Source organism: Hypanus sabinus, chromosome 14, assembly GCF_030144855.1.
Source record: "Hypanus sabinus isolate sHypSab1 chromosome 14, sHypSab1.hap1, whole genome shotgun sequence".
NCBI lineage: Eukaryota > Metazoa > Chordata > Chondrichthyes > Myliobatiformes > Dasyatidae > Hypanus > Hypanus sabinus.
This window is the reverse complement of record NC_082719.1, coordinates 26,777,370-26,789,802: the sequence shown is the minus strand read 5'-3', so window position 1 is coordinate 26,789,802 and position 12,433 is coordinate 26,777,370. Positions and strand designations below refer to the sequence as shown.

General features: G+C 40.7%; 1 protein-coding gene across 1 annotated transcript in view; it reads right to left on the bottom strand.

Moving 5' to 3' along the window:
* Window positions 1–6,623: 6,623 nt before the first annotated feature.
* The window catches only part of cc2d2a (coiled-coil and C2 domain containing 2A), a 148,993-nt gene continuing 143,183 nt past the window's right edge, over window positions 6,624–12,433 (bottom strand). Inside the window, 2 exon segments of the mRNA XM_059988913.1 lie at window positions 6,624–9,576; window positions 11,948–12,125. Coding sequence (XP_059844896.1) covers window positions 9,388–9,576; window positions 11,948–12,125 — 367 coding nt within the window. The 3' untranslated portion in view covers window positions 6,624–9,387.

The window sequence follows — 12,433 nt, the reverse complement described above, 5'->3', positions numbered from 1 at the left end:
GTTCCCAGGATGAAACTTTCCTTTCCAGAATATCAGACGTGCCCACTTTCTTCAAAGAAAAGGGTTTTTCTTCCTCTACCATTGATTCACCAGCAATTCCTCCATTTCCTGGACGTCAGTATTCACCCGATCTTCCCATCACCTTAGCAGGGATAGAGATCCTCTTGTCCTTGCCTGCCACTCCAGAAGCCTTTGTGTTCAACACATCATTCTCTGCAACTTTGGCTAACTTCAGTGGGATCCTACCACCAAACACAACTTTACAACCCCCCCCCCCCAACAACTCTCTGCTTTCTGCAGGAATTGCCCTTCTGTGATTCACGTCTATCTGTCCATCCCACTGACTTCCCTCATGGCACATACCCTGCAAAATGCTACACCTGCCCATTTACCTCTTCCCTTACCTCTAGGTCCTCAAACAGTCCTTCCAAGTGAGGCAACATTTGACCTGAGAATCTTAAATTGGGGGACGACTTTGTCAGACACCTCTGCTCCATCCGCCAGGAGCAGAATTGCCTGGTGGCCAAACATTTCAATTCCTGTCCCCATTTCCATTCCGTCTGGTCGATCCATAGCCTCCTCTTTTGCCATGATGAGGCACTCAGGGTGGAAGAGCAACAATTCATAGTCCATCTGGGTAGCCTCCAATCTGATGGCATGAATATTGATTTCTTCTTCCGGTAAAAAATTCCCCTCCCCACTTCTCTCTTCTTCTATTTGCCACTCTGGCCTCTTCTTCTTCTCACCTGCCCATCACCTCCCCTGGTGTCCCACCTTATGTCCTTTCTCACCCACCTGCCCTCACCTATCATCTTCTAGCTCCTCCTTCTTCCCTTCCCTCCACCTTTTTATTTTGGTGTCTTCCCCCTTCCATTCTGGTCGTGATAAAGGGTCTCAGCCTGAAACAACAACTGCTTATTCATTTCCACAGATGCTGCCCAATCTGCTGAGTTCCTCCAGCATTTCATGTGAGTTGCTCTGGATTTCTAACATCTGCAGAATCTCTTGTGCTTATTTCAATTGGTCACCCTTTTCACTGAAGCATAGGATTGCTTCAAACTTCCAGTATCGATTGAGTAAACACATGCTAGCCTTTGCACTCACTTGTACACACACACTCTCTCACTTTATTGAACTTGTGTGGTCACACCTCATGCAATATTTGAAACCTACAGATCATGCACACTTTATTACAGAAGGAGGGTTCAGGGCAAATGGCCTCCTCCCTACAGGGGCAGCGTGGGAAGGTGCCACCCATGGCCCAACGCCTGCTGCTGCTGAAGATCAGCTATAGCCTTTTGTAAGGTCTCCAGCAAAGATGGAAAGATCCCTTATCAGGGGAGAGCTTAAGAGATGATTTCCAACCCACCCCCCCCCACTCTCTATCTACTTATGCTCCTGGCTAAGGGCCCGTTTCCCATGTATTTTAAACCTTCCAGCTATTGGATGGCTGTGTTTGCAGCATCCAAATGGCTGACCCCATTAAGGGCAGCACTTCCTTTTTAAAATGGGGTTTTAACCCAGTACCCCACCATGGTCGTGCTTACTCTACGATAGTGATGGTGGGTCATCACTATCACTGTTTATACCTGTGACCAAAGCCCAATAGTGGAGTGCTTTAGTCCCTTCCTCTTTCATGTTCCACAGCTCCCAGGACTTTAAACCCGAGGGAGGGTTACCTAACCTTAGCTGCCACTATCACTTGATCCCATAAATCATCCCCTTGGTGGCATTCTCAGTGCATTATTTTCACGAGTTTGGGCAATGGCTCTGGAGCCCAATTCTATTGTATAAAAATAACTCCAGCTCCCCCCGCATCCTATATCCTCAATAGCCATGTGGTGAGAGACTTACCTCAATTTTGTTTATACCTGTCCCCTAGTTCTGCCAGTCTCCCCAGCAGAAAACTCTGATCATTATCACCTCTGTGGCCAGTTACGCTATCCACTCCACACCCTTCTTGAGGGGGGGGGGGCCATGCACCTAAGCAAAGTACTTCATTTGTATGTGGCCACCGGTCTAGCCTGCACTGGCTCTGTTGCATATGAGTGAGGCCAGTTGTTTGAGCGAGAATTACAGGACTCTGCTCTAATCTCTCTTTCCAATCTTCACTATCAAGCTAGATATTCCCACCATCATCCACCTGTTGGGATCATCTCTTGATGACATCAAGACTCCGACCTTAACAGATTCTGATTACCAATTAACTCTATGGCAGCCTCTAATTGCCATATTTTTATAAGCTAAAGGCTATCTCAGTGCCCTTGTCCTCCAGTTCTTTAGCCCGGGTCTATCCTGACTGGGCAGCCTCCCCAATGGTGATACAGCACTGACTCAATGCTTTCACCTCGTTTTTAAGGCTTTCTATTTCCTCTGTGAAACCAGCTCATGCTGTGGCTTTATGATGGCTGCCAGCAGCTGAAAAGATCCCCTCTGGCTCCTCTTCCTAAATCTCCACATGCTCCATGCATTGCCTTCGCTTTGGATGTATGATGACAGTCGTCACATCCAATGCTTTGGCATGAGTTTAACTTAAATATTTCCTCCAGTCACAGTTTCAGATCTCCAGTTGTCAGCCGGTGGTGTAGTAGCAGCAGCACCAGACTTAGGCAAATGGTCTCCCGTTTGAATCCAGCTGTGATGGGTTGAGCATCAAGTGAGCAACTCAGCCTCCTAAAAAGCTACAGAAACGTTTCTGGCATCAAAGTGCAGCTAACGTATTAATGATGCGTGTGTGGAGCTCTCTCTCTCTAGCTTGGGGGCTTATCAGTGGACTGGTATCACGTGACTGGGGTGACAGAAAGGTTAGAGGTGTGCTGTGGCTAGAGGCCCATGCGAACACTTACACAAGTACCTGTGTAACTTGAAAGTTTTGGTGTTTCTCCTTGTTTTGTTAATGAATACTTACCTGTGGTTGTGTCTTCTGTCCCCTTTACCAAATCAGTGAATCTAATTCCCTGCAACAATTGGCAAGGATTTGATTATAGAAGATTAAAATACTTAAAAGTAGAAGTGAGAAAGGGAACTCCCCCCCCCCCCACCATATGAGCAATGCTGAATCCCGGGATGAACTGATCACAGTGGGGGATTCGGAACTCTTGCTAACCCACTGGTGGGCAATGGCACATGGCTGGACTGGTCAGACAGGGTGAAAATGGGATATACATTGTGTTCGTACTGAAAGAGGTGAGGTTCCCATTTAGGACGATGGCACTTTCTGTTCTTTCACCTTATTGGTTTGCCTCATACTATTTAGCTCCCCCCCCCCAATGACGGAGAATGTGTCGTTTCTCCTCTCCTTTTATCTTTTATTGTATTTCTTAAATGAAAACAATCCAAAATAATTATTCAGAATTGATGCCATTTTTCTATTTCTCATTAAATCACCTGCTTAGGGGCAACCAGTTAGACTGCTGCTTTGCTGCCTCTGCACAGATGAACAGTAGGGAGCATCCTAACAGGCTGCATCACTACATGGTGCATTGTCTGCACTGTGGCAGACAGAAAGGTAGTCAAAACTGCCAAATGCATCACTGGCACCAGCCTACCAGCTATCAAGGACCTTATACAGAAAGGTGCCAGAAAAGGGCCAATAACATCATGAACGATCCCAATCACCCTACTCGTGAATTGTTTGTCCCACTCCCATCAGGGAGGAGGCTACATAGCATCCATGCCAGGACCACCCGCCTCACGGAAGTTACTGTTTCCAAGCAGTAAGGCTGATCAACACCTCCACCTATAAGCATCTCTCCGCAACATTTCCTATCAGTGTAACCTTATGTACAGATGTTCTTGTGCCTAGTCTTTACGGCCATACAATCAACCTATGCATACAAACCGTCTTATGTAATTATGGTTATTGTGTTTTTTTGTGCTGCATCAGACTGGTTTAACAATTACTTCGTTCTCCTTTACACTTGTGTACTGGAAATGACATTAAACAATCTTGAATCCATGTGTTGAGCCAAAGATAAATCCTCTGAAATGTTAATGCCTTTGTAACTTGAATCTGTTCCCTTTTTTCAAACACAGCCCCCTCACTGAGGATTGGTGTGTGTTCCCTTGACGTTCTTTTCCTGAATTCCACTATCAATTCTTTGGTGTTGCTAATATTGTTGCATTATGACTCAAGCTGCATCTACACTCAGTGACAGTTTATTAGGTACACCTGCTCATTAATACAATGATCTAATCACCCCAGTTATCTGGCCGTAGCTCAATGTATACATGCAGACATGGTCAAGGGGTTTATTTGTTGTTCAGACCAATCATCAAAATGGGGAAGAAATGTGATCTAAGTGACTCTGACTGTGGAATAATTGTTGGGTACCTGATAATTGCTTTGAGTATCTCAGAAACTGCTGGGATTTTCAAGCATCATAGTCTTTAGATTTTACAGAGAATGGTGTGAAAAATAAATAAATCCAGTGAGCAGAAGTTCAACGGGCGTTAATGAGAGAGGTTAGATGGCCATACTTGTTCAACTTGACAAGAAGACAATGTAACTCAAGTAAATACACATTACAACAGTGGTGTGCAATGGAGCTTCTCTGAATGCTCAACCTGTCAAACTTTGAAGTGAATGGGCTACAGCAGCAGAAGACAACACCAAGTTCCAGTCCTGTGGCTAATAACTGGCCATTGTGAGCATCTCACTCCTAGGTGCCTGATTTGATGTTTTATGAAGGTTTCCTAACCTTCTAACCTGATGTTAATCTGGCCATTGATTTTAGGGTGGAAGGTTGTGGTGCACATTCTCCTGTCTACAGTAACGGTGTAGAGGTTTAGATGGTTGAGATCTTCAGGTGTGAACATCACCAATGGTCTCTCCTGGTACACTCACATTGATGTCACTCACAAGGAAGCTCTCCAACCTCTATTTCCTCAGGGGGTTAAATAAATTTGGCATGGCCCTTCAACCCTCTTATGATGCACAAAGGAAGGCATTCTTTCTGAATGCATCGTGGCCTGGTCTGACAACTGCTCTGCACAAAACCATAAGAAATACGCTCCAGGAACCAGCCTCCCCGCGGTGGACTCTATTCTTCTTGCTACCTCAGTAAAGCAGCCAGCATAATCAAAGACCCCATCTGCCCATATGTCTCTCTCCTAACAGGCAAAGACACAAAAACCTGAATACACGTACCATCTAGCTCAAGGACAGCTTCTACCCCAACATTGCCAGACTCATGAACAAACCTCTTCAACTCTTGGCCTCAATCTACCTCGTTATGATCTTAAACGTGAGAAAGTCTGCAAAAGCTGGAAATCCAAAACAACACACACAAAACGCCAGAGGAACTCAGCAAGTCAGGCAGCATCTATGGGAATGAATAAACAGTCAACATTTCAGGCCGAGGCCAGGACTGAGAAGGAAGGGGGAAGACGCCAGAATAAAAAGGTGGGGGTAGGGATGGATGCTAGCTGGAAGGTGATAGGTGAAGCCAGGTGGGTGGGAAAGGTCAAGGAATCTGATAGGAGAGGCGAGTGGACCATAAAAGAAAGGGAAGAAGGAAGAGACCCGGAGGGTTCTGATCTTGCACCTTATCATTTAACTGCACTGCACTCTTTCAGTGGCTTTTCCACTTTAATCTCCATTGTTACTTTACCTTATTCTAACTCAATGCACTGTGTACTGTTTTGATCTGTATAAACAGGATGCAAGACACACTCTTCACAACAATAAACTAATACCAATACCAACATGAGAAAATCTGCAGATGCTGGAAATCAAAGTAATACACAAAATGCTGAAGGAACTCAGCAGGCCAGACAGCACTTACGGACTGAGTCGAGACTCTTACCAAAACTGACTTTGCAGGACTTTCCTTTCAGTTTGATATCACTGGACAACCAAGATTTGGCTTCCTGAATACCTTTGGGTGTATCTTATGGATTTTGGGCTGCTAATCATGAAAATTACCATGACATTTCCCTATCATGCATCATTTAAACTTCTCAGCCCCGCATTGCACTTATACTAATTGGTATTTTCTCACTTCTAGGCATTCCTCATTCATCCAGAGTGCCCATTGTCCTCTACTGTTTCAAATGGCACATTATTGTAATAGATAAGGATGGCACAGTGCACTTGTAGAGCACTGCCTCACAGTGCCAAACACCCAGTTTCAATCCCAACCTCAGCAGCAGGCCAGAAAGTGCCATCAGTTTGATGGGTTGAAAACGAGAGCCTTAATGGAAGTGGCTGCAAAGTTACTGGATGTATGAAGTTCTTGTCATGATAGTGGCTGTTTTCTTTGGGTACACTGGTTTCCTCCCAATTCCTAAAGGTGTGCAACTGATAGGGTAATTGGCCCATGTACGTAAGCAAGTGGTCAGATCAGGGGACAATTGAAAATGCAGGGATAATAAAACAAAATTAATGTAGGATTCTACCAATTGGGTGTTGATGCCAGCCAGTCTCTATGTTATATTTCTCTATGACTTGTGAATGTGTCACCCATGCATTTACAGTTATCAATGTTTAATATTTCTGAACATACAATTTTAACAGTAAAAAATCAACTGCAAAATGGCATCACTTTCCAAAATTTTCCCCATTAGCAAAATACAGTCACAGTGCTAAAACCTCAAATATGAAGGTGTATGTATAAAATACAAATGGATGCACACTCAAAAATAATTCAAGCAATATATATTTGCAAACAAATTTGGCAATAGATAATATAAAAAGTGATAAATAGTTTCCTTTACAAGAGCCGTATGAGTTTTTTTTTGTAGAAAAGTACAAAAGTGGATAAAATCATATACAACTATAAAGTCATTATACAAAAAATCATAAATTTTAGTATCTGAAATAGACAATGGAAATGTAACAAGGTGAATGTATTGAATATAAAATCTGTGACTTCATGTAAAATCTTCATTATTCTGCTGCTGGGAGTACCTGTTCACCACATGTTAGGAATGATATTGAAGAACAACATAAATCACAGATAGCCTGACATACAGAAATATTAGCTGAGGTTGTTTTCATTAGATCAACATGTTTCATCGAGATGTTTAAAGTTTGGAGGTGGATGGCAAGAGTGGATAGAGGAATTCCAATAGTAGAGTGTAGAGTAGGCTGATATAAAATTTCACAAGAGAATTAAGTTGGAAAACAAGAGACATTTCCCATGCTTCAGCCCACCCCCCCCCCACCCCCCGAGGCTGAGGCTGTGGCTATGCTATCAGTGCCATAACTCAAGAGGAAGCCATGTTAATATATGGGAACCTATAGTTATTCGGTTAAAAGGAGGATAAAAGGAATGTGGAAAAAATTAAACATGGGATTACAGCCTATGCTCAAGCTGAAGATAAATATCAAACATGATCCATTTGGTGTAAATGCCTTTTTTTTTGAGTTGCAGTTTTTATCTTCATTTGCATCTTGTGTTTTACTGCAGAACTTAAAGTAAAGTTCATCTACAATATGTGTATGTATCGTTAGATTTGTTTCTTCTAGTAGAAAGATCTGACCTGAGAATGAATCCCCATCAACACCATCATTCTTATTATCACTTAAATATTGAACTGTTAATTGTTCATCTTTATAAAATATTATCTGAATGCAAGGTATCAGTTCTGTAATATTTACAATATATAAACAAAATAATTTAAGTTATCAAATCCTACAAACTAAGTCACAGCCTGTGTGTTAAAGTAACCACTATTAACCGATACAAACAACAAGACGTAATATAGTGGCCCAGATTTTCCACAAGGTATCTGTACAAATAATAACAACAGAATCTGGATATCATTACACTAAACCACTTTTAAATATTGGCAATTTTAACCCTAAATTGATTTCCACTTAATTTTATATTGGCCAAGACAATTTCTGTCCACGATCATATTTGCACGCCTGAAGGTTCTCATCACTGCACCCATTTTGGGAGTTGCTAAGATTATCCTGCAGTTACATGAATTCATAATTGCTAGCAGTTGCATCAACTAATAGTCCACTGAAACCACATTAGATCTGTTTCCCATATTAGTCTCTGTAATACTTTAAACACAGTTAAAGTGACTTCAGACTGTGCTAATAGATTTGTCCTTGGAAAGTAGTAAACTGTCACTACAGATTAACTTATTTATTCAGCTGCAGTAAATACTGGAAGAAATTTTTGTATTTTTTTTTAAAGTCCAATGACAGAAGTCCCATTCCAGACTGGGACTGATTGCAACTGGTCTTGCTGCCCAAGTATGTTGATTCACTGCCAATTTTGTGGTTGAATTTATGTACATGAAATTTAGTGCAAATTTGGATGTTAACTCAATTTTGCCAAAGTAGGTGTAGCATTAAACACAGATTGTCGATTGTGCATGTAATTGAAACTTTAAGTTCTGTCATCTATTTCAGAAAGATCAGTTCCTAGTAATACTCAGGCCAGGTCATCCGTTTTCTGCTCTTGCCTCGACTTTCTAGTATGCAAAAATAGTACTTTAATACTACTAATACTTTCTAGTATTCACTATGTTTTAAGGTTTTTTTAAAATCAGTGGTCCTCAGATGCATTTAGGAATCAAAATCAAAATCATTTTAAAATATTGCACAGTGAGCGTAAGGTAAGAGAAATACAAAAGCAGAAAGCAATGAGACTGAGTTTAAGCTTTAAACGTGTGCAATATACTATAATGAAAGTAAAAAATTCCAAATTGATGACTAAGATTACAATTTCAACTACAACTGTACAAATAAATTACCTTATAAAATAAACTGACTTGCATACAAAATATATACTGTGATTAATGCAACACCATAGTTCAATGCAAGTAGCGGGCAGCAACAAACAGCTTAATACTCCGACTCTGTATCTGGCCTCTTACATTTACAAAGGAAACATAATGCAAGCCTGTGGAAATAGGATCTCACCTTCTGACTGGGCATATTATAATCTTCAATGACTTCAGATGACAATTCATTGGCCTGAAACATTAACTGTATTTACTTCCATGATTCTCTGTTTTTTTTTCTCCGAGTAGAAGTACCTGTACTCTGATGTAAACCACATCAATATTGTTGTTCTCAATTAGATCTAAAATTATATCTGTTTCACGTAACAAGTTCACCATAAAGCAAGATAGGGGAAAGAATCAGGGTTGTTTGCATTATGTGGAAAGACTTGTCAGTTTTCATGTGCAAAGCCACATTTTTTTATGAAAGTGCAAGAAATATGCATGTATTAAGATAGAGTCGATAAAAAATTAAATATGATAAAACACAAGTATTGTTTTCCATATGGTATTACATCTGATTTGCATTATACTGAAAGCAAATAAAGAAATACTGTTGGAATCAGTGAGGGAAGGCACAATGATAACAGTATGCTTTCCCGTGAAGGTCAGGATGACAAAGATTACAACTCATTGTGTACGTCATCTGTTGCGGACCAGGGATGCCACGTAAATCCAGACCGACAGAACGTTGTTGGGATATGGGTGAATGTACACAGCCAAAGCAAACTCTGCGAGAGGTATCTCCGTATTATGGACGCCAGTGCTGTGTACTGCCTCAATAATCGGCTTCAGTTCAGAGAAAGACATGTTAATAGGGAACCCAGAAATCTGCAGGGAGAAGAAATGGCTAAAGGTTACTTAAGATTAACTTTTTGTATTTCAAAGACATGATCAGCAGGTTGTGTCTGACAAAATACTCCATTGTCAAGTAATAAAAATAATCCCCAAATCAGTGCTTTTCTGCAGAACACTTTTAAAAAATAAGTGATTGAAGAATAATGATGTAATTCTTGGCCTTGTTTTACTGCATGGTGAAATCTTAATCTCGATATAATAAATTTGTAGGAACAATAAATTTATAGAGTTGTTTTCCAACTGAGGTGTAATAGGCTATATCTAGAACACAGCAGAAGTTGATTCAATAGCTGTATGTAAACACAGAAATTCATACCCAAATACAAAAATCCTGTGTTTGGTGCTAATTTCCAAGAACACACATATAATTTCCATGCTGTGCATGTCTGAAGTTATGGCATTTTGTTTAGATTTTCTTCATCACTATAAGTGCTTACATGATTCTATACCGAGCACCCATTCCCAATGACTTCTGAAAGTACCTTGAATAACTTGGCTAAAGACAACTTGCCAATAAACTAAAGTAATAACTAAAAGATCAACAGGATGAGTTGCATTGTAAATGGTGGACAAAATCGAAAAGGGTGAATACAGAACAGAAGGTGTATTATTTGAATGCACGCAGTGTACTGAATAAGGAAGATGAAATTGTAGCACAATTGCAGATTGGCTTGTGTGATGTTGTAGGCATCTCTGAACCATGACATGAAGAACATTATATCTGGGAGCTTAATGTCAAAGGATACACATTGTATCAAAAGGACAGGCAGGAAGGCATAGGGGGTGGTGTTCTGTTGGTTAAAAGTGAAATCAATCATTAGAAAGAGGTAACATAGGGTTGGAAGGTGCTGAATCATTGTGGATAGAGTTAAGGAACTGCAAAGGTAAAAAGACCCTAATGGTAGTTGTATACAGACATCACGCCCCCGCTCCCCCTGTCAAACAGTAGTAAAGATATGGTCTACAAATTTCACCAGGAGATGGAAAATGCATGCCAAAAGGGCAACGTTACAATAGTCACGAAGGTTTTCAATATGCAGGTAGATTGGGAGAATCACATTGGTGCTGGATTACAGGAGGGGGATTTCTAGACTGCCTACGAGATGGCTTTTTAAAGAGAAGCTATGGAATGAGCCCACTGGAGGATCAGCTATTCTGGATTGAGCGTTGTGCAAAGATCCATAATTGATTAGAGAGCTTAAGGTAAAAGAACCCTTTGGGGAAAGATCATAATATGATCAAATTCACCCTGAAATTTGTGAAGAAGCTAAATTCAGAAGTAATACAGTGGAGTAAAGGGTATTACAGAGGCATGAGAGAGGAGCTGGCCAAAGCTGATTAGGAGGAGACACCTGCAGGGATGATGGCAGAGCTGTAGTGGCTGGAGTTTCTGGAAGCAATTTGGAAGGCACAGGATAGATGAGTCCCAAAAGAAGTAGTATTTTAAAGGCAGGATGACTCAACCACGCCTAACAAGAGAAGTCAAAGCCAACATAAAAGCCAAAGAGAGGTTATATAATAGAGTTAAAATTAGTGGGAAGTTAGAGGATTGGGAAGCTTTCAAAAACCAACAGAAGACAACTAATTTGTCATTAAGAAGGTAAAGATGGAATATGAAAGTAAGATTGCCAATAATATTAAAAAGTACACCAGAAGTTTCTTCAGATGCATGAAGTGTAAAAGAGAGGTGAGAGTGGATATTGGACTATTGGAAAATGATGCTGGAGAGGTAGTAATGGGGGACAAGAAAATGGTGGATGAATTGAATAAGTATTTTGCATCAATCTTCACTGTGGAAGACACTAACAGTATGGTGGAAGTTCCAGGTGTCAGGGGTCATTACTAGTGAGAAGGTTCTTGAGAAACCAAAAGCTCTGAAGGTAGGTAAGTCACCTGGACCAGACGGTGCACACCTCAGGGTTCTGAAAGAGGTGGCTGAAGAAACTGTGGAAGTATTGATAATGATCTTTTAATAGTAGATTCTGGAATGGTTCCAGAAGACTGCAAAATTGCCAATGTCACTCAACTCTTCAAGAATGGAGAGAGGTTGGGAAAATGATGGAGCCGGTTGCCAAGTATGTGGTTTTGGGATACTTGGAGATACATCATTAAATAGGCCATAGTCAGCATGGCTTCCTCAAGGGGAAATCTTGCCTGACAAATCAGTTGGAATTCTTTGAAGAAATAACCAGCAGTTTAGACAAAGGAAGATCAGTTGATGTTGTGTATCTGAATTTTCAGAAGACCTTTGACAAGGTGCCATACATCTTAAACTTATGCCAGAAGCAGACATTTTCCTGTTCTGGTTTTTGCTGTCTATGTGGTTTAAAAAAAAGGGCAGTACCCTGTAATCTCCCAATAGATTCTGCAGTTCTGCACAATGGTCATCTCCAACCTCTCCCCCTTGACTAAGCTCAAGTTTAGGCAGGAAATGCCGTAGAGTAGAAGTACAGTATCTGTTCCAGCGTGTTGGATGTCTTGGTCTCCACTCCATGATCTTCTCTTTCAGGATCTTTTCAATCCTAGGATAATTACAAGAATCATTACAAAATATACCAGGATGAAGATGTAACATTGGAGAGCATTCTTTAACAGATTTGGGTGGAAGTTCTTAAGCACAGTTATTAGGTTTGATATATGTTACAGTGCCTATAAAAAGTATTCACCCGCTTGGAATTTTTCATGTTTTATCGTTTTGTAACATTGGATCAAGTGAATTTAATTTGGCTTTTTTGACACTGATCAACAGAAAAGATTCTAGTGTCAAAGTGAAAGCAAATTTCTACAAATTGGTCTAAAGTTATTACAATTATAAAATATAAAATAATTG